The sequence below is a fragment of the Felis catus genome, chromosome B1 (assembly GCF_018350175.1).
Source record: "Felis catus isolate Fca126 chromosome B1, F.catus_Fca126_mat1.0, whole genome shotgun sequence".
Classification (NCBI taxonomy): domain Eukaryota; kingdom Metazoa; phylum Chordata; class Mammalia; order Carnivora; family Felidae; genus Felis; species Felis catus.
In genome coordinates this window covers 81227362-81253758 of record NC_058371.1, presented here as the reverse complement: position 1 = coordinate 81253758, position 26397 = coordinate 81227362, and the positions used below count along the sequence as shown (strand labels likewise).

At 43.1% G+C, this 26397-nt stretch overlaps 1 protein-coding gene across 12 annotated transcripts in view; it reads right to left on the bottom strand.

The window, feature by feature from the left end:
* Positions 1–26397, bottom strand: part of ZNF827 (zinc finger protein 827) — a 174789-nt gene that overhangs the window by 58151 nt on the left and 90241 nt on the right. For all 12 annotated transcript variants that reach the window (XM_045055801.1, XM_045055802.1, XM_045055806.1 and 9 more), the window contains 3 exons: positions 24244–24483; positions 21615–21672; positions 3100–3203 (listed from right to left, as the gene is read on the bottom strand). In XM_045055801.1, the coding sequence (XP_044911736.1) occupies positions 3100–3203; positions 21615–21672; positions 24244–24483 (402 nt within the window). The remainder of the gene's footprint in view (positions 1–3099; positions 3204–21614; positions 21673–24243; positions 24484–26397) is intronic.

Genomic DNA, 26397 nt, shown 5'->3' with positions numbered 1-26397 from the left:
ATATATAAGCACTTTATCTATGGTGTTTGAAAAGCCCCACAAACCTAAAAAGCATGTAGGTACCTGGACTCTTTGGGGATGAGAAGAAAGCTATGGGTCTTCAGCATTTGCTGAAGATTGAAACCAGACATGTTAAACCTCATTAATTATGGTCTCTACTAATTGGGAATCGGAGACAATTCTTTGGGCTGATATTTATCTTTGCATTATCTCTGGAAAGAAGAAGTTTGCTAAGTAACTAAAGAATAGAAATAACATTGTAATGGTAATGTTTAAACTACTGAAGAGACGATTTCTAAGAACTCTGAAGCCTTTATTTATACAGTAAGAACAAATTATTTTTTGCCTAGTCACTAAAGCCACCTGTCTCCTTCCTGGCTTCCCCATTTCTGCACAGACACTATTCCTCCCAATTCAACTTGCTCATAGCAAAGCTAACCAGTCTCCCAAACCCATGAACTGACCCTTTGTCTGCCTCTCTCACCAACCACTTCCTTTTCTCTTTAAACCCAGGTCCTCATCAATAATGTTGCCTTAGCATTAGAACATCCCCCATTGGACTCCTCTTTCTTGCCACATCTCCAATGATTCAGCAATCTGCTGCCCACTTGGTCTTCTGAAATTTTCTGTAGGAATCCATGACTCTTATACCTGTGAACCTCAAGATCCTCAACTGTCGCTTTAATGTCTTTGCTTCCAGTACTGCATTTAGCAGAGTACTAGAATAATTGTAGGTCCACACTATCTAGCTGAGACCCCTGGGCTCTGACGTGTTTGGGACTCATACTTTCTCTTATTTTAGAATGATAATATGATGCCTGAGACATATTTTACATAACATTCCAGTGGGCCTTCATAGTCAAGCACGTTGATATTTCTGTAGCAAAATGTATGAATTTCACCCTTGGTAGTACAAGAGGGCTATAAATTGCCTCCCATTAGGTTTTGACACCAAGTAACTTATTAAAAAAATTGCAGTTGGTGGAGCTTTTTGGATTTCAGAATTGTGGGAAAGGGACTGAGGAGCTGTAGTCAGAATACGATGGCCATTTATCACTATCCAGACTTGAAAGAAACGTTTTCTTGAAAAGTCTCTGTCCTGCAATCTTTTGTTAATTCAGATTGGTCTTCTCCACAGTTAGCCCAAATTATTGAGGCTGTCCTCACAAAACATGTCTTCAGGTTATGGGAACTTTGTGATTATAAGGTTGTCCTTGTCATTTTTAATTTTTCTAATTTGACTCCATTTCTAAAGCATTTTCAACTAGCTTATTTTTTTTTTTAAAGTTCCTTGTTAGTTGTCTGTTTTAGCAAAATGTATACTCATTTTGCTTGTCCCCTGCCTAAAAAAGGCTCTTGGAAATATAGACTGATTCTCCCTCAGAATGCTAGATTTACATTTTAAAAATCCCAGTTATGCTGACTTCCCACCCAAAATAAAAGTTAACTTTTTAAGTGAGTTTATCTAATTTGTAATAGGTCTATCCAGCAAACCACACAAACCTCTTCTATACACAGTGAAACATACACTGATATCACTCTTTGAGGTCGAGTTGTAACTTGACCAATAAAACCTTCTTAAAATATAGCCAAGCCAAACATTATTAGGGCAGCAATGCAGGGTTTGGATATACATCACGGGATGCTGGCTGTATGGGTCACAGCACTCTGACAGGCAGTTCCTAGGCAGTTATTTTGACATTAGAAAGTCACAATCCATCAACTTAACAGCAGGGTGATAATTTGGGGACCAGGGAGATGGCTATACAAAATGACACTGTGGGAAGCAAACAGTAGTTCAAATAGCTCCTGTTTGAGAATGAAGACATCAACTAAGCAAAATTTCTCTCCACCTGTAGAACCAGGTATAATGTAATGTGCTTTGGGGGTAGCGTGTTATCTATGGCGTTTGAAAAGCCCTGCAAACCTAAAAAATATGTAAGTACCTGGACTCTTTGGAGATGAGAAGAAACGGATCTGCCATGACAAGACTAAAGAGTGACAAAGAGTTGCGTTTCCCCCCCAGTTTTGTCACAAACCACTTCCAGTGACCTGTGTGTGCTACCCCAAGCCAGTATTTTCCTGAGATGCTTCTTGGCTCTTTCTGAATTGCAAAACACTCAGACTTCCAGCCATCTGTGACACCTGGCTCCTTGGGCGAGTGGGAGACACTTGGGCTTTATCGTTGCAGGGGTTCCTGGCCAATGACCCTGCTGTAAGCCCTTCCTGAACACTCGTGGCCTTGGTCTCCCATGCTCTCCTGGACAAATGAATGGGTGCAGAGGCTGTGGAGAGCTTCTGAAATTTTCTCAGTTGCTGGAACTAAAGTAACAACAGCAGGAAGCTTTCAGGCTGCTGCACTGGGGTTGGGGTGGGAGGTGGGAGGGTGAGGACTATGGGCTACCGTGCAGTGGTTCTCAAGTGTTCTCATCTCATAATAGCTCTGAGAACACACAGACAAGCCCTGAGGGATGGCCATGCAATTGGGAAGGGGACAGAAAACACATCTTGCCTTCTACTCTGGAAAGGAGAGTAGATAATAAATTATGTATTGATGCTGAGATTGCAAAAAGGAACATTAGATGGATATATGCAGATACTCTGATTAAGAAGAGAGGCGGAGTCCGGGTGGCGAGATTGTCTTAATGAGCTGTGCTGCCTCCATGGAAACCAGAGTGGTCTTTGTGGCCACCCACACCCCACTAGGGTCACGACCTTCCCTGCTGGCGATTAGTTCTTGCCACTGCCCTCCTATATCTTCCTGGCAGTCTGCCCGAAATACTAACAGTGTGTAAAGCAAATTACTTTCAGGTTATACTTAGCTCTTTCAAAGAAAAAGAAATTTGCCGTATGAACGAAACATCAGCAGGTAAAGAACAACGAGCTCCTAAAGCAAAAATGAAGCACTCGATTACTGCCGACCCTTGATTTTAATAAACCTTTGTGGCTGTTTAAATTGAGTTTCTCCTTTAAAAAAGAAAAACTAGCTTCAGACAAATAACTTCAGCACATAAGCTGAGAGTATCTGAGAATTTACACATTTCAGAAAGTAATTTTAAGCAACCGACAGTAGAAGCGAAGTCAATAATGTTTCCATACCTGGCGCTGATATTCTTCCGTGAAGCACAGAGTCACTGGGCAGCAGGTCTTTCGAATTAGAGGTGAATGGTGATTGTCTAAATGTATCTTCTGAAAAGAAAGGGCTGGGGTGGGGGAAAGCAGAGCAAAGTTTAGTAAATCAAAGTTACTTACATTACCCAGAGCATCCGGCCCCAAAGACACACAGACACAGACACAGACACAGACACACACACACACACACACACACAAATGCAGGATAAAAAAAAATGGTGTTTAGAGAATCTAAGATTGTGCTTAAAATGGAGAAGAAAATATATTACATCAGACAAGTGCTGTCTGTATATTCTGTCTGTTGGTTTTATATTTAAGGTGAATATATGAAACATCACCATCTTTGAAACATTGTTAAGCACAGTCAGGACAGCTGAGCAGTAAATTTTACTCTTGTACTATATGTTCACTAAGTGTGTTGTGCCCAGATGAAGACCAACTGCCTGGATCAGGATCAGAATCACAAAGGCCTATTTGAGGTTCTTCCCAGAAGAGTGAGAGATTCGCCCTAGTTCACGCACATTCTGTCACCTGGGCGCTTAGGACCAATAGCACGCATCAGAAGGACAGCAGGCAGGCCAGAGTCAGGGGCCAGTGCACTTTAAGAGATAACTCACCGGTCCCCACGGAAACCGAGAATGCATCCTAGAACCATCTTGTTTTGGAAGGAGTTAAACCAGCTAACGGGACTCCTGAAAGGACCCTGGGGACCCATTATTTCCCATGAAACTGAGGCCCTGACTTGACTGATTCTCAGTTCCCCGAGTGGCTCAGCTAGAACTAGAAGCAGGGATGTCAGACATCCAGCCAGGGTTTTGCTCTGCAGCGAACACAAAGAATTTGGTTGCTTTTAACCAGAGTTTTCTAACCCAATTGTAGCATCCACCGTCCATTCCTCTAAAGTAAACTGTAAATAAGTAATGTGATCACATGTGTGAATACTGCAGTTATCAGTACAGTCCAACCTGGAGAACGACAGCCCAATTTATTTACAACAGAGGAAACTTATTTATTTTTCTTTTTATTTTTTTTTCACTATATGAAATTTATTGTCAAATTGGTTTCCATACAACATCCAGTGCTCATCCCAAAAGGTGCCCTCCTCAATACCCATCCCTCACCCTCCCCTCCCTCCCACCCCCCATCAACCCTCAGTTTGTTCTCAGTTTTTAAGAGTCTCTTATGCTTTGGCTTCTCCCACTCTAACCTTTTTTTTTCCTTCCCCTCCCCCATGGGTTTCTGTTAAGTTTCTCAGGATCCACAGAAGAGTGAAAACATACGGTATCTGTCTTTCTCTACAACAAAGGAAATTTAATGGAGGAAGTGGGTACACAGGTGGTGAAGGTCCATAGGGGCAGTAATGCAGCCCGACACAGGCTGGTGCCTCCCTGAGGCTGGAGGAACAAAAGAAGGAAGTAGACGGAGCCCAAAGTCGGGGGCCATCTGGTAGGGTCCGCACCTTGGAGGACATGCAGCTCCCGCAGGAGACGGAAAGGGAGTGGCCTTCCCTAAGCCCCTCCCCCTTCTCCCAACAGGGCGTCGGATTGGTGGAACCTTCCCACAAGCCAAGGAGAGTCAGCCTGCAGGGATCAGGTCCCCTTCGAAACTGCAAACCAGGGGGAAGCCTGGGAGGCTCAATCAGCTCGGCCTCCGACTTCGGCTCAGGCCATGATGTCACAGTTTACGGGTTCAAGCCCCACATTGGGCTCTGTGCTGACAGCTCAAAGCCTGGAGTACACTTCGGATTCTGTCTCCTTCCTTCTGCCTCGTGCTCTGTCTCCACCTCCCTCTCGAAAATAATAAACAGGGGCGCCTGGGTGGCGCAGTCGGTTAAGCGTCCGACTTCAGCCAGGTCACGATCTCGTGACCGGTGAGTTCAAGCCCCGCGTCGGGCTCTGGGCTGACGGCTCAGAGCCTGGAGCCTGTTTCCGATTCTGTGTCTCCCTCTCTCTCTGCCCCTCCCCCGTTCATGCTCTGTCTCTCTCTGTCCCAAAAATAAATAAACGTTGAAAAAAAAAATTAAAAAAAAAAAAAAAAGAAAATAATAAACATTAAAAAAAAAAATTAAAAACACCCCTGCAAATCAGGGGAAGGAAAAGATGTGAGGGCAGGCGAGACTAGGACTGCCATGACTAGTGTTGCTTTTCTAAACATGCCTCAAGGCTATGGTTACTGTCATTAAATAGTAAAAGGAAATATTAAGATAAAGACGGAAGACATACTTCTTGTAAGTACATGAAGTAAAACATATATTAGTTCACAATTATTTGATATGACTGTCAGGCCAGATTTAACGCAACTTTGTATGGCATGCTTTTTAGTTATATCTTAAACATAAAACAATTTAAAGGGGCTTAAAGAGTGAACCCGCTATAGGCTAGTAGGTGATGGGAAATGGGGAAACGTTGTTTTATGCCAAACAGCTCATAACCTGCAAGTGATACAGAATACTTGAAAGGATAAGGCGATGCAGTAAGGTGGCCAACAGCACGTGCTCAAAGGTAGGCAGCTCTGAGTTCAAATCCCAGCCTCACCACTTCGGCTGTGTGACCTTACACGTATTATTGAGCTTCTCCGAGCCTCCGTTTCTTGCGTATAAAGTGGGGTGATCACAGCATCCACACCTCACAGAGAAGCTGTCAGGACTGAATAAGATGGTCTGGAGAATATGCTTCTGTAGTGCCTGGTAAACACTAAGTGCTCAATAAATGTGAGTTATTCTTTATTTGCATCTTTGCCTAACTCAAATAGGAGCATAAATGAGCCAACCTACAAGTTGACAGAAAGTGTAGAGTTTTCTTGTATAAAATGAACGAAGAAAAAGTCACTCTGATTTTGAAGAGTCTTTTTGACTTCTGGGTGACTAGGTTAATTTCCAACTCTTCGGTGAAGGACGCGGTTAACAATCAAAGGGCTTTTAAGGACAGAGACACCTTGGAGGATTGTTGGTCAAACCCAGAGTATTAAGATTTCTCCACTCCCACCTGGGTAGTGCTGGAGCTTCCATACAAAGGTGGCAGTGCTATTCTTGTGTCTGAGCGGACAGTTCACAAGGGAGACACCAGGAGCTGGTCCCCAGGCACAGGGTTAAAGGTCAGGCAATGGGTCTGCATATTACTGTGACTCTGGAGGTAGCAATTCCCTTAAAATCTGAGAGTTCGGAGAAACCCACAAACTGTTTGGTCTGAAATGTGGAGACTTCCTCTGAGGACATCAAGAATCTCAAAAAGGGCTCCCTAATGGGTATCTCAAAATGTCACCCTTCTTGCCACAGAGACATGGTGGGTACTTCCCCCATTCCCTCGATCTGCCAGCAGCTGTCTAGTGAGTGCCTACAACGTGCCAGGCCTTGGGAACACAATGGTCAGCAAAACCAGCCATGACTCCAAATCTCAGGGAGTGCAAAGACCTGTGTGGGTACATGAAAGGGAACTGTAATGGAGTCTAATGCTGTGGAAGGGAGGGTACAGTGTTACGGGGGAGGGGGGGAGGTTGTGGGGGCTAGCCTGGCTAACTGAGTAGAGACCTGAAGGGAGGGTAGGGCTGTGGGAAAATGGGGAAAGTGTCCCCTGCACAGAGAACACAGCCCATCTACAGAGCTGCTGGAAGGCGCATCGAGGAGGCACATGAGGCTAAAGCCTGGGGAAGGAAGGCACACTGCATGTAGGGATCCTGACTTTGTCCCAACAGCAGTGGGAAGTCCTGCTGTGTTTTAACAAAGCAGTTGGGCTTGCAGAAGACAAGACAGGTGGCCAGAGTAGCGGTCCACAGGAGACATCGTGACACCGGTGGCCAATGCGGCAAACCAGCAGTGACACGTGAGACCGAATAATGGTTTAAGAGATAGGGCAGGTAAAGACTATAGGTACATTTATTTTTTTAAGTTTATTTATTTATTTATTTATTTAGAGAGAGAGGTGTGCACACGAGCACGGGATGGGCAGAGAGACAGGGAGAGAGAGAGAATCCCAAGTTCGATGTGGGGCTCAAACTCATGAACCACGAGATCATGACCCGCACTAAAAAACTAAGCGTCGGATGCTTAACCTACTGAGCCACCCAGGCACCCCAAGGTACGTTTAAAACCAACCCTCAGGTTTCCAGGTGAACCAGGACGAGGCTGCCACTGTATGTGCCAGGAACAGGCTCCTAGATTTTGCTAAATACTGGAAATGGGCTACCTCTGCATCGCAGATCTCCACCGATGTGAGGAGTGAAGCCCAGTTATCACCAAGCCACTCAGAAGAAATTGAGTTGAAAGGGAGATAATCACCGAGGGAAACAACATTCCAAATAATTTTCTACCCTGGATGCAGCTTTATCCTGCACAACACAGAAGAGGTTTCTTCTCAGGGAGAAGGAGTCATGCTGCATACTAAAAAGGCAACAAAGGACAAGCAATGTTACGGGGCAAGGACTCAATGAAGAACCCTTCACAAGCCAAGGCAGCATGAGCCTAATGTGAGGTCTTCTCTAGAAAGAGACGATATTAGGTTAACAGGGCATCAGTCTCAGGCCAAACGTGCAGCTGCAGTGCTCTGCATTGGGAGGCGTCCCCTGGAGGCGGGGAGCGCGGTGGTTTAGCACACCGTCTGCAACAATCTGAGTCTCCAGTCCGTACTGGCCATTTAATAGTTAAGTGACTGCCGGTCAACAGACTCTCTAGCCTCAGTTTCATCACTGGAAAAAGGTTTCAAAATACCTTCTTTGTAAGGGTGCTGCAAGGGTTAAGTAAGGTATTTCATGTTAATGTTCTTAGTACACAGTACATGCTCAAAAAAAGTAGCAACCCATACATACATCGCTACTCACTGTTCTAAAGTACTTTGTGTATATTAACTTCAGGTTAGTCCTCACAAGGGCCGTACTGGTTGGCTACCGTATTATTATCCATAAGGAATGCAGAGACTGGGGCACAGAGAAAGGAAGTGATTGTCCGTGCCGTGAGCTGAGCTCAGATTTGAATACAGGCAGGCTGGCATCCCAGTCTGCACTCTTACCCACTAAGCTACACTGCCTCCCTCCTGTGATCCCTTAACATCCAGGCAGCTCAGGGGCGGTACAGAACCGCAGATCCTCCTTGGAACGAACAGAGCAAAAGGATGGGATACAGGAAGGAGGGCCGAAGGGGGGTTGGGAGCAGGATTTCAGTATGCAGGATCCCAGGTAACTGAAGGAAGACTTTTTCACCTGAGAAACACAGCACGTGAAAATGATTTAGTCTTTACCTCCCCCTAGAAGTTAAGATATGCCCCAATTTCCTAAAACTTCTGCAACCCAGAGGCCTGTCAACTTGCAATCCTAATTATTCCCCCTCCATCTGCACCTACTGGTTTTGAGGGCAAGCTCATCTCTGTGATTAAGCCTAAGTGAAGAGGGAAGAGTAACGAGGCCATCAGGTGTTCACAAGCCTCTATTTCAGCACAGATCTGAAGCTCACGGTGGCACCATGGTTACACAGACATTTGTATATTAATCTTCCAGCCACCTAGATTGGCAGCTATGTTTCAGGAAGAGGAGCAGGAAAAACCAAACTTGCAGGATGCCTTACATAGCATGTGCTTGATTAACGGGGTTACATCTCCAATGACATTAGCCATCTTCAACTCTGCCCATGATCTGAGGACAGAAGACACTGCACCTGCACCTTCGCACCAAGCAATGTCCTTTTCAGAATGTCGAGATGGTATTCCTGAAGCTCCTTTTCTTCTCCCATGCCTCATGCATTTGTAAAGTGCAGAAGCACATCCACTCTCGGCAGAGGCCCAGCTTTGCGGTGGACAGGGCCGGCCCTGCGTTCACACCACAGTGATGGCCACTGGTGGGAGAAGGTGGTGGACAGGGGAGTGCCAGGACGTGCCTGACACAGGATGAGCTGGGTCTGCGTCTCCCCAGGGAGGAGAGCAGCAAACGAAATACGGACTTGCCGATGTGCTCAACAACTTGAGCACATTTGTACCATCCTTCAACTAGTCACTTAGTCGGTTCCCAGTTCTTCCAGAAAAGCAGCCGGCTTGTGACTGCTGCATGGCTCTCACTTCCTGACTCCCCAGCTGCCCGAATTTTAGTCATTTCACTATGAAAAAGCCTCTCCATCAGAAAGTGAGCTAAAGAGGTGGAAAAAGGGAAACACTGTCAACAAAGTGATTTATTTCTGGTTGATATTTTTGGTGAAAAGCTGGTAATGGAGGAGGCTGAAACTAACAGCTAATAGGAGAGGAGATCATCACCTGTCCTCATATAATGAAATCCCCACCTGCCACAGCACATCTCCTCTGGCCCTGGACAAAGTCTACCTGGAAGCCTTCCTTATTGCGGATAAATGTTCAGAAGCAGCATCTGGAAGCTGTTGGTGTAAACTCCCCGTTACTTTTCTTGCCTTTTGCTACTTAGAAAAAACAAAACGTTTACCTATTCAAGTTTCTCTTGTGGGTAAAAGTGAAATGAACATCTAATGTGTCTTTTTACTTTTCTCTGGTAGAAAATCTAAGGTCTAAATTACGAAGGGGCACTGCTGTCACCGTGACTGGACCAATCCAGGCATCAGACGGCATGGCCTTGTAGGGTCAACAGCGCGGGGCTGAGGAAGGCAAGATTTACAATAAATAATAAAAGAGTTCATAAAAGATTATGGCCGTAAATAGTGATACATTTTGCTAAGTGCGGATTGTGGCACAAACATTTCCACCTTTAACATCTGAGTGTGCCAGCAGGGAGCTGTGCCTCATGCAGAACAGAAGGCCGGTCTACTTACAAACCACCCCTCCCTGGGCACCAGCATTGAAACCAAAACGTTACGGGAATTCTCGTGTTGATGACAACAGCAGAATAAAGCAAAGAGGAAGAGAAAAAGAAGGTGGACACAGCATAGAAGAGGATGTTGGAAGAAGTACTTTTAAATAATGACACAATTGGTGGGAATGCAAACTGGTGCCACTGCTCTGGAAAACAGTGTGGAGGTTCCTCAAAAAATTAAAAATAGACCTATCCTACGACCCAGCAATAGCACTGCTAGGAATTTGCCCAAGGGATACAGGAGTGCTGATGCATAGGGGCACGTGGACCCCAATGTTTACAGCAACACTTTCAATAATAGCCAAATTATGGAAAGAGCCCAAATGTTTATCAATGGATGAATGAATGGATAAAGAAGATGTAATTTATATATACAATGGAATACTACTTGGCAATGAGAAAGAATGAAATCCTGCCATTTGCAACAACATGGATGGAACTGGAGGGTATTATGCTGAGTGAAATAAGTCAGTCAGAGAAAGACAGATACATATGTTTTCATTCATATGTGGAACTTGAGGAACTTAACAGAAGACCATGGGGGAAGGGAAGGGGAAAAAACAGTTTCAGAGAGGGAGGCAAACCATAAAAGCCTCTTAAAAACAGGGAACAAACTGAGGATTGATGGGAGGGATGTGGGGGAGAGGGGAAAATGGGTGATGGTCATTGAGGAGGGCACCTGTTGGGATGAGCACTGAGTGTTGTATGTAAGTGATTAATCATGGGAATCTACTCTGAAGCCAAGAGCACACTGTATATACACTATATGTTAGCTAACTTGACAATAAATTATATTAAAAAAATAAAAATTAAAAAAATAAATAATGACACAATTATTTTAAAGGACCAACACAGAAGAAATTTTTTTTTCCTTCTCAAGGACAATAATAACTCTTAGGACTGAACTTGGGAATGGCAAACAGAAAAGAAAGATTAAACAAGGAAGAGAGACTTTGATCTGTAATGAGTTTTTACTCAGAACCAGTAAAGATCTGTATACTTCAGGGTAGAAGGAAATTCTATGAAGGTAAGAGTTTCAGACAAATCATCCTGAAGTGACATTCTGACTTCCTTTGCACATTTGCAAACTTTTCTTTAATGAATAAAAAATTAAAAAAAAAAAGATGGTGCATTTTCAAGTAAAAGCACTTGATTATCTATTCAGCTATGTATCATACTGCATAACAGGGCTTCAGGAATTTTTCCAAGAGCTGCATAAAATATGTCCTAAAGATTCCGGGTTAATTTTTGTTTTGTTTTGTTTTATTTTAAGGAAATCTTAAGAATAGATGATCTGACTCAGATATTTCTGAGAAGTTATAATATATTGCAAAAGGAGTGGAAAAGTTCTGTGGTGGTCAACGTTTGCTCTCTGTGGCTGCTACCTGATCCCTAGCGGACCCCAGCCCCTCGGCCACCTCATCAGAAGGCCCTGTGTACGGGGCTTGCCTCAATCTCTGCTCAGCCCCCGTTATTTTTTTTTTTATTTTTTATTTTTTTTTTAAACATTTTTTTTCAACGTTTATTTATTTTTGGGACAGAGAGAGACAGAGCATGAACGGGGGAGGGGCAGAGAGAGAGGGAGACACAGAATCGGAAACAGGCTCCAGGCTCTGAGCCATCAGCCCAGAGCCCGACGCGGGCCTCGAACTCACGGACCGCGAGATCGTGACCTGGCTGAAGTCGGACGCTTAACCGACTGCACCACCCAGGCGCCCCTCAGCCCCCGTTATTAATTCAAGTCCGTAAAATCCTAGTTTTCTGTTCTAATATAGCATGTTTTTTTTTAAAGGGCTGAAATTCCATATATTTACCTAAAACCATTGTACTGATACTTTTAAAACTCTGACCTCTGAATCACTTAGACCTTGGGACACACCCTCAGGGTGACACGCTGTATTAACATCTTGAAGTGCACAGGAAGCAGTGGTTGAGAAAATCTTCCATGCCTTAAGAAAAAGTAGGCAACAGAACAGTGATTCCGAGAATAAACCTTGCTGTAGTTCAAGGACTCTCTGACCATGTGGCATATGAGACACGTGACAGATTGAAATGGATACAGGTAACGTCCGCATGGAGTCTCCACGCAGACATAATGACACTAAGGGAAAGGACGACAAGTCGGAAATGTTTTCTTGCAACAAAACCTGGACGGGGCTGACCAAGTCCAGGACTTGCCAAAGGACTGACAGAATACAGTCGTTGCCAAAGAGCAAAGAGGGCTGTTTTTGTTAAGCTTTTCCAACACATCAAACACAAAAGATGGGCTTATTCGAAGATAAGGAATAGGGGAACTATTTGGGTTGGTTATAACTAAATCTTCTCAACATTTCCCCAAGTACCTTAAGGTCACGAGAAACTTTCTGAGAAGCTGGAGCCGCTTGCTTGCATGAAAATATGCTCACGACCGAACAACAAAACATCACCACGCTTTATTTTTGATACCTCATTTTTAAAAAAAAATTTTTTTAACGTTTATTTATTTTTGAGACAGAGAGAGACAGAGCATGAACGGGGGAGGGGCAGAGAGAGAGGGAGACACAGAATCGGAAACGGGCTCCAGGCTCTGAGCCATCAGCACAGAGCCCGACGCGGGGCTCGAACTCAAGGACCGCGAGATCGCGACCTGAGCCGAAGTCGGCCGCTTAACCGACTGAGCCACCCAGGCGGTGGCTGGGTGAGATAATCTCATTTTTAAAAAATGAGATATCTCATTTTTTATAAAAGGTCAAGTAACATTATTTCATTTCCAACTTAATTTTCATGATGAACGTGTGAATTTGTAGGAAGTGTTTCTTTTTATCTCAAATATTACTGGCCTTGATTACTTTCTTTGTCAATAGTTTATAATAGAATAATAGATACTTAAAATATTTTTATATACTTACATATCTATGTGTTTTGTAACATTTATAAATGATTGCATTGGAAATATGTTAAATACTCAGTTCCACAGATCCTTGTCAAAGAATTTTTAGCACTTTGTAAAAATGCTGGTAAGGTCATTTTGCTAAGGTATAGCAATCACTATATGTCGTGTTGGACTGTATGTGGGCCCAAACTTCCAGCTTCGGCCCTCAGTTTCTCTTTGGATGAGAGATTAGCTGTTTCTTCTGAAACGGGCCCAGATATTTTAGGTATACCAGTCGGTGCCAATTTTCCTATGAACATTCTAGCAGTCAGTTAAAAAGATAATCATCTATAATGAATGAAAACAGCTTCAATGGTGTTCATGAACACTGTCCTTCTCTTTGCAACACCAGAGAAATAAGGATGCCCTATTCTTGAATGATTTTATGTATGTATCTATTTATTTTAATAAAAGAATTTGAACATAGGGATGGAGAAGAGTGCCCAAGAGTAAAAATGATTGCAAGCCTTGGACCTGAAGACAACTCTGACCATCTGAAACAGCAAGTTCCCTATTCAAGCTTGGGAGTGGACACAACAGAGAAGACCACTGATGACCCCAGCGGGCAGGCCTGGAAACCCAGTCATCGATCACCTTGGGTGCACACATTTTCTGAGACAGGATTGTGGTGAATAAAGCGTGAATTAATTGCTACCCATCGGCAGGCATCAGCCAGGACATTTGTCTACAAACTGAGGCTTGCACTGCAGACTCAGTGGGTTTCTAAAGGGGGCTTGTGGGCAGATGAGAACCAAGGTCATTATACTGCTCGTATAAGCCCCAGATTTTCATCTTTAATTTTCAGAGTTGTCGAGAAAGCTAAAATGTCCTCTTTCTCCTCCTGCCCCACTGACATGACTGCATACTCAGCTGGCACCGATCAAATAGAACTTTCTCAGCAATTAAAACACAATCAAATGTGTTGTTAATTCTGTATGGTGTACAATGATATTGTCGAAAATATCCTTATCTTTTCAGAGATCTATATTAAAGAGTCTGCAACTGAATGCTATGATGTCTGGGATGTGATTTTAAAGTATAGGGTTTTTTAAAAGTATATGTGATCTTAAAGTATAGAAAAGGGTTGCGAACTAAAGTGTGACAAATGTTTTTTCAGTGGGTGATAGGAATATGGTGGTTTATTTCATTATCCTTCTGTTCTGTTTTGAAATTTTTCATAATAAAAAAATCAATAACAACCAAACAAAAATTCCAACCCAAACCACCAAACAGAATAATAAATGACAATAAGAGAAAATATACAAAAGAATGAATACAAATGCCTCTCCATGAAGAAAATGCTTGACATCATTAAGAATCAATCAATACAAAGATTTTAACTATAAAATATAATTTTAACCTCCCAACTGTTAAAAAAAATTAATGATAAAGCAGAAGACCTTTAAAATATTCTCTCTCTCTCTCTCTCTCTCGTTAGCATCTGGTAGAATTGTAGATTCAACTTTTTGGAAAGTCAATTAGACAATTCATGCAAAAGGCTGAAAACTGAGTGCCTTTTTGAGTCAATTTATCCCCAGATTGTTTATATTAGCAACAACTTGGGAAAACAAAACAAAACCAAACCCTTGATATCTAATAACAGGGGGCTGATGAAATAAATTATGACACATGCAAACACTGAATACTACGTAAACATTAAAAGAATAATATTGAGTTATGTTTACTGACACAGAAAGAAGTTCTTAATATACTGCTGGGTGGAAAGAGAAACCTGCAAAACTGTACATATAGTAAGATCCAATTTTTATAGGAAAGTATGTGTATATAAATGGACGAAAACTTCAGCCAGAAGAAGAACGACCAACTTAGCAGTGCCTGTCTCTAAGCAGCAGGATTGATTATAAATGATTGGTTTTTTCTTCTTTATGCTCTCCAATATTCTCTAGAAATAAGTTATTTTTAAAATATTTTTTAATGTTTATTTAAAAAAATAAACATTTTTGAGAGAGAGAGAGAGAGAGAGAGAGAGCGAGCAAGCGGGGGAGGGGCAGAGAGAGAGGGAGACCCAGAATCCGAAGCAGGCTCCAGGCTCTGAGCTGTCAGCACAGAGCCTGACGCGGAGCTCGAACTCACAAACCGTGAGATCATGACCTGAGCCGAAGTTGGACGCTCAACCGACTAAGCCACCCAGGCACCCCTGATTGAAGGCAGTTTTAAGACATAGGCGGGGACAACTGTATGTAAATTATGATTCCACCAGTATCAGTCAACTCCAGCTGGAGAAGGGCCAAATGCTATGGAATAGAGAGGCTGTTGAAAATACAGAAGAAAAACAGAGCATCTTACAAAGAAGTAGATATTGGCGATGTTTTTATTTTCTTCTTGCAAAAGCACAAATGCCTTCTATTTAGGGTTGTCTCAGAGGCAGGCCAATCTGTACAACCTAACACCACGTTTTCAGGAACAATTCCTGCTGGTGCTGTGAGCATTCATCCACTCTGGAGCCAGGAAACTTCTCAGGATGAGAAGCACAATGCCAGGCCTTGTGGAGGGCCGCTGTGGCGGGGAGGCCAGACCCCGGGAGCCAGAGCCAACCGCAGGCCAAGGAAATGAACCTGCATATCCGGATCTGCAAAATGTCAGCTTGTGAGGGACCTGGATCTCCCACAGGAACCTGACTCTGAGCATCAACAAGGACAAGGGGCTTTCTGCTGAGGTGAGCGGAGACTAGATGAACGCAGTCTTCCCTGCAGTGATGCAAGACTCTGTCCTGTGGATGCTGTAGGTAACGCCAGTGCGATATGGATGCTTCCTGGCCTGTTGCATCATCTAAGAGGGCTTCTCACCCCCAAACTAGAGGTCAACCCTTGCAAAGCTGATATATTTCTAGTAAAAACTGTGGAGACACACTCAAGAGAAAATCCCAGAAGAGAACAATGGGATTGAACTAGCACCTGAGTCGCATATACCTTTTGGTCATGTCACCCCTGCTTAATTTGTCAAAGGTGGCTAAGAGAGAAAGCTAGATGTCTACTTACAGAGAGTTACAAATGTATGCTTCATCCCTGGCCATTCTGAGTTATACAAACAACAACGAACACTGTTGCAAGGCAGGAGAAATAAAGATGGCAGAGCTCGTGGGAAATGAGGAAAAGGCACAGCCCTCTTCAGATCCTCAAAAGGAGATTTAAACCTGTCTCTTCAGAGTAACACAATACCAAACGGTTCTGGAAGTGTATTGTTTCAACTATAACAGTTCAATATAGACATCACAGATGGAAAGAAAAATGGCAGAGGCGATGCTTACAGGACAATGGAGTGTAGGAATAGATAAAAGTACTAAGAAAGGTTTGGTCAAATAAGGAAAAAGTCCAAGTGGCAGCAACAATTTCAGGCCGTTGCGATTATATATATATCCTACTATTCTCAGGAATGAGTTTTAATTTCTTTGAAAAATAAAAACTCAAACATAAGTTGAAAAGGATGTATTACCAGTGAAAAGACACTTAGGTCAACAGTTGTGTCAGAGCAGCTGCAGACAGTGGTGCAGGTTGTGCACTGCACAAAGGCACCACACACCTCCACAGATACCAGAGATTTATGTATTTATTGTGACAATATTCCAGCAGATGGCAGTATCTTCAGGAAGGGTGTCTTAAAATTCGCAGTGGCACCATATGGCCCACCAAGAGCCTTGACTTCACCAAAAAAAAGCAGTGAATATCTTAACTGAAGGGACTCCATGAAATTAGTAGCAATTTCCGTTTTTTTTAGAAATGGAATCTCAATGCATTTAATTTTAAAGTCCTAAAATTTAATGGGTAATGAGACTATGTGGAGAGCTACTCAACAATCACCAATTTCATTTGCTCTCTTTCTTGTTTTTTTTTTCTTAATCGTTTTTGTCTAATCTGGTATTCTTTGTGAGTAATCTTTTACTTTTTAAGGTAATAGAGCATTATTCTCTTTTGCCTTCCAAAAAATGAAAAGAGGAAACTATATAAATTGAGGCAGCACGTCATGCTTTTCTAAATGTGTGCAATTTCTATTACTGAATCATAAATATTTAAGGACATGTATTCAAACCATCACACAGGAAAATTCTATATTGGATACCTCCAAGTGCATATGTCTTTTAGTAAGCACTGTAAGAGCCATTATCTAAATCATAACAAATAGCCCACATTTCAAGTTCTGAAAATTGGGCAAATTAAATGTTGGTTGGCACAGCAGGATAGGAGCCTACCTTTCTCTGATTTTCCCACTTCTGCTTTTTGTCTTATAGTGGAGAAAAGGACAATTCGGGCAAATGCTTCCTTGCTTTTGGAATAAAGCAAACCAGGTGTGAGAAGTTTTTCTTAAGGCCTGCAATCTTATATCCCCGAGGACACTGAATTATTAATGGGTAAAAGGGAGAACAAATAACCAAGAGAGGGTTCTTGGCAGCCATTGTTTGACGTTCCTGATGTTACACAACATTGAGCATATCCAATTCACCTGCCAGGAGCTATCTGATTCTTACTCTAGGGTTCCATTTTCCTCTTTCGATCTTATCCAGCATCTGGCTGGGTGATGGTCCATGTCAGAAGATGTAGATCTTCTTTTTATTCCATTAAACTTTGGGATCTGGTTATGATACCATGCCTCATATATTTTCATCAACAAATGATACATATTAGCTGGTTATCTATTCCCTGCAGAATCTAGGCTTGTGCTAGGAAAGGAAATAGAAAAATCAGGATTTTATTAGTCTCTTAAGTGTTCAGTCCTTCTGTTCTCCTGGGTCTGGCCGGACTGTCTCCTCATCTCATTCATCAGGTAGAATGGCATTAAGAACACTCAGTCCACACACTATCTCAAAGGAGACACACAGCCTTCTTTACCCTTAGATTGAATTTGCTGGACTCTGAGGTTAAACAGGCAAAAAGAACTGCTGTTTTAGCATTTACAGCGAAGTTCCAACTAAAGGACTGATTCGGTGAAGGGGCCCCTAGGAGGGCACAGACAAGGGTGGAAAGGTTAAGGCCAAGGCGTTGGTGAGTGGGACCACACGATCCAATCATTCCAGCTGTTAAGTAGATTGATTTCTTTGCCTGGCCACATGGCACTTTGGTAGATTGTTTTTTACTTTGGGGAAGATGATATTATTTAAGTAGCTGAGTCTCAGTTCTTGGGATGAAAAAAAAAGGCATTTTCAAACAAGTCCTTAAAATGATGTCTGGGATTTGCTTGAAAATAATTTAGGGGGATGGAGAACAAAAGGAGGGGCCCTGTCAACATAGGTCATGAGATGATAACTGTTCAAACTGAGTGATGGTCACATTCCCCACTTTTGTATATGTTTGACATTTTCCATTGAAAGAGTTTTTTTTAAAAATGAGGTAGAAAGCCAATGATTCAGAAACTTGCTAGTTATTAGTTTCAACCTTTAGCTTCACCTAAACCTGGTTTCAAAAAATTGCTAACAAGGAATGCTAACATCGTTTTCTCTCTCCGTATCTGCCCATCTTATAATAGAGTATTAACAATCAGCAGAACTGCCAATGGAAAGGATCTGATGAGGAGGGAGGTGTAACTGTCAGCGCCATGGAGGACAGTGGGCTGCACATGCATCCACAAGCTTCATGCCCAGGCACGGATATCGGCACCTTGGTAAGCACATGTTGGAATGCTGAGTTACAATGTGTCTTTCTAGGCTGCTGCACTTTTTCTTAGTTCCTGCAGTTGGAATGAGAGTCAAGACCAAAAATGACAAACAACTGTGCACAGAGTTAGGGATTTGTACAGGACAGGGAGAGAATCAGCTTCTGTCTTCAGTACTGCACATCTGCCCTCGGCCCCCTGGATATCCAGACGTTAGGGGCAGGAGGAGATCTCACTGAGTGGAGGGGACTCAAGCACCCCTGGCATTTGGAAGAATTGATCTCAGTTAAACTATCTTCAATGTACCTAGCAACCCTCAAACATGGCAGATTCTGATCTTGACTGCAATCAGGAGCCATGTTCTGGACAGTGAGCTTCTTCTGGAAAATATAGAAGATCCCACTAACTACTACCTAAATATCTGGGGATAAGGACATTTTGAGGCTTGATATCAATCTTTTTTGAAAAGTATCGCAAATCATACCTTAAAACAAAACCCCCATGAGCTGACCTTGTGCATGCAAAATAAGAGCTCCTTCTAAAACAGGAATCAAAAAAGAAGAGAGGTAGTTGGCATTTTCCCCCCATCCCTGTTATCAGTTAACTGAAGTTAAAGAGGATTTCTTGGCACAAAGCCACTTGATTCTGTTCCGCCTGAAGTAATGAGGTGAGAAGGTAAGAAAGAGATCTATTTGAGGAGAGGCTAATTGAACAAGTTCCTACTCAAATGGAAAAATAAAAACACACCAAGGATTCTATAGAAGAATAAACCAAGAATTCTGTGACACTGGTTTCTGAACACTATACCATGTCAGGGGCTCACAGCAAGCCCCCTACTTTGCTTTGGGCAAAAGATCTCATTTGGATTTCTTCTTACTCATAAGCTCCCAGCAAGAGAAGAATTTAAGGATTGCTTCATTTTTGCCAAATGGCTAAAAAAGATTTTTTCTTCTATCCTATAATTATGCTCTAGCTCCAGCCAAGGAAATGTAGACTATGAGACGCATTTCACTCATTTGGGACTGGTTCAAACCTCCTTTTACTCTTCCCAGAGAACACCTGAAAAGCATAAAATAACATGGCTTCGCAGCACGCCTTTCTGTTGTATAAATACTAGGTTATCCTAAAGATGCACCAGAAAACCACCACAGGGGGTGCTGTTGGGTCCTGCCCACAGCTCCTTTCCTGCATTACCGCACTCATCCGCAAGCGGCTGGCGGTGCTGGTTGCTAACAGCGAGTGAGAGAACTGCCTTCGCCATTGGAGCCCCTGCAACTAGGAGGCTACTCAACCCTGGCTGGAGGCAGCAAGGGTTGACTTGCTGAAGCTAGTGAATAGTATGGCGAGGGGCGGTGGTCCAAAGAGTCGGCCCCCTTGCCTCCAGGCAGGCTTTACCCTGTGGTGCAATTCATGCTCCAGAATTCTCTGTGGGATCGAGCTGAAGCTGGAATCCGGTGAAAACCGCGTCCTCGTTCCACAACCTCCCCTTCCCTCTCCTGCCCCTTCACGGCCCAGCATGGTCCTCTGAGCGCACTCCCTCAATAAAACCCGTTCCCAGATCCCTATCTCAGGCTCTGCTTCTAGGAAACCTAGATTCATGACACTTCAAGACACCTAGGACTGCAAATTAAAATTAACATTTATTATTTTTCGTCTGCTGTCTTTCTGTATCTCCCAAGCGGGACGATTTCACGTGTTTACACCCATGGACGCAACACTTTCTAAATGGTCTTCAGAATACATGCAGAAGGTCGACTGGAATCTGCAGCGGCTTACATTTCCTGTTTGAGCAACTAACTTATTGACAAATAGCCCTCCCAGCCCCCAGACCCATTTCCCAAAACAATGCGCAGACAAGATCGCGAGCCCCGTTTTCCACCCGCGTACTTATGCAGAGAGACAAGGCCAGCACCACTGTTCTGGTCTGTTACGGCAGGTTTCCCTTCCCTAATGCGCCGTGAACTTTGCGCGAGGCCAGCTTGCTCTGTTTTAATTACTGTTTGATATTTGATATTTCTAAATTCCAATTCATAGAATTAAAAAGAAAAAAAAAACAACAACAACTCGGGTTAAGGTTCAAATGAGCACCGTCCAGGTGCCTGATGAAACTCCACGGTCAGTTCATACCGCCTCAAAAAGAAAAGCATATTTATCTTTCATTGCAAGAATTAAAAAGACAAAACCGGTCAACTGTTCCCATTAGGAAGAATTTGCTAAGTTTGCTCAGGAAAGCAAGGTTCCTTCATTTAAAGCCTTCTTGGTAGCTGACACGTCGTCGTAGTCTCTGTTCCTATTCCATTCGGTAAAGCCTGCATGTTGGGCTAACTCAGAAGCTGGGGGGTGGCCTGGGGTGGGGGTGGGGAATGGTCCTTCAAAGCTAGAGGTCGCATTCCACCCCCCCCCCCCCCAAGGTTTCCTTTTTCCGCAGGGGTGGGGTGTGCACTTGTTGGAGCTTGCGCAGAACCGTTCAGGTCTGGACGGCCTTCCAGGCCAGGGAGGGGCAGCGCCACTGGCTGGCCCCCTACCTTTCCTATGGCAAATGGATGGGGAGGAGCAGCGCCACTGGCTGACCTCCTCAAACTGCCTTTGGCAAATGGAAAGCTTCCTCATGTTCAGCTGTTAGCAATAATGGCTTTCCTGCCGCCTTTTCAAGCATTTTCTTCTGCTTTAAATTGTTTTGCCCTCCTCACAATGCTGTGATATCCTTGGTGACAAATTATCAGTCCCCAGCTGCCGAGCTACTCAGGAGCACAGCTGCAGTAAAACCTTGGTCTACCGACTGAGCGGGGGAGGCCTGAGATACAGACCCGACTCCCAATTACAGCTGCACGGCCCGTTTAAACTCCCAAGTCAAGAAACTTCTGCAAAGAGGAGAATATTCTCTACTTCACAAAACTACTGTGAGGAATAAGAAAGGGGAACATATGAAAAATTCTCCAGCCAAGTACCAGCTCTTAGATGTTTGATAAATATTAGTGGTCCTCCCCCTTGGTGTCCTTCCTTTCTGTGTTGTTTCCGTCAAATTTTTAACACAAACTGGTGGCAAAGGGCATGACTCCTTTGAACCCCGTGGGAGAAAACAGCTTGGGGACCAATGTGCAACACGTGATTGGAGCCTGATGGCCCCACACAGAGGGCGCTCTGAGGGGACCCCCCACATAAAATGACCTACCTGGTGGTCGTCCGAATGGTGTTTTCTTTTGTGTGATTGTTCTCTTTGCTCACTTTTTCTGTAAGGAGAAAGAATGAAACATACACCTTTCAGGTCGTTCTTACTCAATTTGTATCTTCTAAGGCTTAAGCAGAAACTCCCTTAGCGTTTCTTTTTCCCTCTTGCAGTTTTCTTTTGTAAGTATGCAAACCCTCCCTGTCTTACTCACAAAGACAATCATGAAAAGCATATAGAGAGCCTCCGCAAAAATATTTTAGTAAAAACCAATCAAAGGGAAACAGTTACTAACAAATTTTAAGTGTGTTGTCAGATTTTAATGAGGCCTTAATAAGTACATATACACAGACAGAGATGTGCACAAAAACAGCTATTTCTACTGTATCTTTCCCCAGCTGAAAATTTCTGCTTTCCTCTGATTCAGCACGAAAACTGCAGTGGTTGCAAGTGTTCCGCTTCTGACTTTGATGACAACCTTTAAGCATTCCATATTGTCGGGCCCCTTTGTGAGAGGGGATATAAAAACAGCCACAAGACCTCTGGGCTCTGCAGTCATCAAGCGCTTATTCTGATAAATGTCACGAGGGACAAAAAATATCATTAGCCAAGCAGAGGTACACCCTCCCTTACTCTGTCTTGAGGTCTGTATCTACCAGCTGTCAGAAATTATTTAATTAGCTTTCAAGAACACAAAAGTTGAACTCCGGCCTTCCCGATCCAGTTCAAATGTGAGGATTCTGCCCTGTCACAGCTCTCAATGGCTCAAGTATGCGGAGAAAACCTGGCCAACTCTGCAAGGGTTTCAGATTTCCATGGCAGGGCAAGCAAAAAACTCCAGATCGTAGGGAGTTCCCAGATATTTGGGAAAACGAAAGGTTTACAACATCTGTCCAATACTTTGTAACACTGGTCTGAAGCTACGGCATGCATACCTGGGTGCGGACAGTTGCTTTCTGTCCGCTGAACAACGACGGGGGGGGGGGGGGGGGGGGGGTGAATTTGGATTCAGAGGCAGTATGCTTTCAGAGAGCAGGAAATCGAGGCTCTGAGATTTGCCTGAGGTCACCCAGGCAGTAAGTGACAGTGCTAGGGTGAGAACTCTTCCACAGAAAGTTTTTCGCTGATAGTAGACAGTGATAATGTACTGTTAGAGACAGAGACTTTCTGAAAAGAACCACACTGGCCTCACTTGTGCAAATTTTAACTGCTAAGTAATTTTCAAAACTAAATAAATAAATAAACTAAACGTTTATTTAGTTTTGAGAGGCAGAGCACGAGCACAGGAGGGGCACAGAGAGGGGGAGACACAGAATCCGAAGCAGGCTCCAGGCCCTGAGCTGTCAGCACAGAGCCCGATGTGGGGCTCGCACTCATGAACTGTGAGATCGTGACCTGAGCCCAAAGTCGGGTGCTTAATGGACTGAGCCACCCATGCGCCCCCAAAGTTACATTGTTTTTAGATACACTTTCAGCCTGCTTTAAAAAAAAATGCATCTTGCATGATTTGGAGCTTTTGGGAGCTTGCAGAGATCTGTGTGTCCCGTTAAGTTTACAGAATTAACTATTTCTGTTACTGCAGAACTTTGCACGGATACAATCCTTGTTCGAGAACTGGGAGGTCACCATTTTCAGGACCAACTGATAGTTTCAAGCACTGGGGTGTGTTACCAGGCTAACAAGAAGGTGAACTATCATGATGGCATGCAGATTCTAGCAGCTTCTTTTCTCTTCCCCGATACTTTTCTTAGCAGGGAAAACAAGTGAATGCTTAAATAATGAGGCATCTCATGGTGTTTTGAATATGTTATCCATAACAAACAGAGTTTATCAAACATTAGTAACAAACTTTACTGATGCATGAACTTCCATATGTAAGCCAATGCTTGACTATCGACAAGGTATGTGTATTTCTTACAAATCTGAATCCTGTATGTGTAGGTATCTTCAATCTCAATCATGTCCAAATAATAACAGCATATTAAATTTGTTAAGGACAAACAGTATGCAGCCTGAAAGAGTTAACAAAGGAAACAAATAGGACCCTTGTCTGTTCTATCAGAGCTGGTAATTCCTACACCTGTAAACTCCAAGTATTCAAAGTAGAAACATTGGTTTACAGAAAATGCTCTATAAGGCGATAGCTGGAAAGAGTCCTCATATTTTCATCTTTTCCTTTTCCTTGATTTTTTTTTTCTTTTGGCTAGAAACAGTACAATCTCCTTAATTCAAACCACACTAATTTGGAATTCATGGTAATTCAGTCACTGTTGGAGTAAATCGAAGTTTATCTTTTGAACGTTAGGGGAGAAAAAAAAAAGGCTGCTAATCAGATCAACTGCCTAAGCAAAATTAGAGGTGAGATGTTTCGCCTAGACAACAGGGATCATTTGCACAGAATTGAATAGAGTTCTAATTTCAAATGATTCTTAACTATTTATTAACTGAAAGTTTGGCAGGAGTTCTACTTGGCAACGTTTTATTAACCGTTAGTTTGAGTGGCAGCATGGGTGTTAAAGTAACAAAATTGATTTTTGTCTGACAAATCTATAATGCAGGTGTTTTTTTGCTTTGTTAGAGTGGCTTTCCTTCCAATTATTCCCAATTATTGACATTTTTCTGCACAGAAATATACCTGACAGTTGAAAGAGAAGCTCGGAAGCCATCTTCACAGAGATATCCTGACTGAAGAGGTTTCTCTCTGGGGGCACTCTGCCCTCTGGCATCTTCTGTAAGGGTTCGGTTTTCTCTCGCCCGATTAAAGTGCTATAGCCAACATTCCGGCTGGGTGATACCGAGACATGCGAGTCCTGGATGTCAACCTCCATGGGCTCCTCTTTAATCTTCACCATCTGAGTTTCCTTGTAGCTTTCCGCTGCAAGCAGGTGGACGAGGAGAAACAAGAACACCACGGTTTTAAAATTCTGAACCAAATCCAGTTTCTCATCACAGAGAGAACCATGAGGATTGCGTCTGGGAGCAGGTTAGAAGAGCACCACAGCTCAGAAGAAACACAGTTTCAAAAACGACTCCGTCCAGCCCACCTGGTTCCCTGAAAAGGTTTTCTGAGCGGAAACCCAGAGAAATGAAGTGACTTGCCCAAGGCCACAGCAGCGGCAGCAGAACCAGGCCTGGGTCTCCAGATCCAGCACTCGGGTTCCGTGCCCAGGGTCTCCTGACCACTCCCCCCATGCACTCCATCCTCTCTGCCACGCCGCTTGCAGAACTAAGGAGAACATGGTGAATGCCTGCCCTTGTTTTAGAACTTACGCAATTTCAGCAAATCAAATAAAAGCAAGCATATTAATACTACGATTGTCTCCCTCTATCTTTAAAGCTCTGCCCAATTTTTCTTCTCTCTCTTCTAGGGCATCTAAATTAATAAAGGGTAAATAGGGTCGATTCAACTGAGACATTTATACCTTGCTGGGAGCTAGTAATCCTCAAGACCACCTAGGAAGTTAATTGTAGCCCAAGGATCGACGCTGAGAAAAATAGCAATCTTACAGGTTATAATAATGGTTCAATTTACTGACTGTTGTTGCTTTAGGTGTGACTATTAGATGTTTGATCTTTAGTCCGAAACATATATTCGCCTTGTAAAGTCAGAGTGTCTTTATGTCCATGCAGTCCTTAGAGCTAATGACAGCATCTTTGAAACAAAGTGTGCAGGCAATCAGACCATTAATTTGGGTCACTTTAAAATGAGCACACTTTCAAATCAATAAGCATTTACTAGTAACTACAGCGTACTCAGCATTCTGGGAGAAAAAAAAAGAGGAGACAGATAGATAGCAAATAGTGGCCCCTCAAAATATGTCTACATCCTAATCTTGGGAAGTTGTGAATGCCACCTTATTTGGAAAAAATGTATTTGCAGATATGATTAAGTTAAAGATCTCAAGATGAGATTGTTCTAGATCATCCAGGGAGGCCCTAAATCCAGTGATAAGTGTCCTTATAGAGGAGGACAAGACACAGTGGAAAAGGGCATGTGAAAACAGAGACAGTGCTTTGGACTGAAAATGTGCCCCACTCCACCCCCGAATTAATATATTGAAACCTCATCCCCAATATGAATCTGGAAGCGAGGCCTTTGCGAGGTGATTAGTCATGAGAGTGGAGCCCTCACGAATGGATAAGTGCTCTTATAAAAAAGACCCCAGAGAGCTCCCAGACAGCAAATACTTGAACTCCTTGATTTTGGACTTCCCAGCCTCCAGATCTGTGAGAAAGAAATTTTTGTCATTTATAAGCCACCCAGTCTATGGAATTCTGCTGTGGCGCCCTGACCTTAGCAAGACGAGAAAGTGGAGTCATGTAGACACAAGCCAAGGTCATTGCTGTGAGCTGGGGTGGTTAGAGAAAACTATGCTTTCCTTACAAAGCAGGAGAAAAGTGAGAGCCAAGTACATGCACAGTTTATTGAGTTGTAGGAAAGAAGACAGAAGAGCATTTCTAATTAAATGATTACAGTTAATGTAGTGTTGTCAATAAAAGCTTACATAAGAAGTGTGCTAATTGTTCTTTTTTCCCCTTGACATACTACACATGCTTTTCAGGGAAAATGACTTGTGTTTTTGTCAGCAACTAAATTGCGAGCAACTGTTATATTTAATTTAGATCCCTCCCCCCTTTCCCTATTCTTGCCAAGCTGCTGTTTCTCGGTACATCTGTGAAACTCATAAAAACCAAGTTCATCGATTCAGTCATGGCAAGGAAAAGAAAAGAAAAGAAAAGAAAAGAAAAGAAAAGAAAAGAAAAGAAAAGAAAAGAAAAGAAAAGAAAA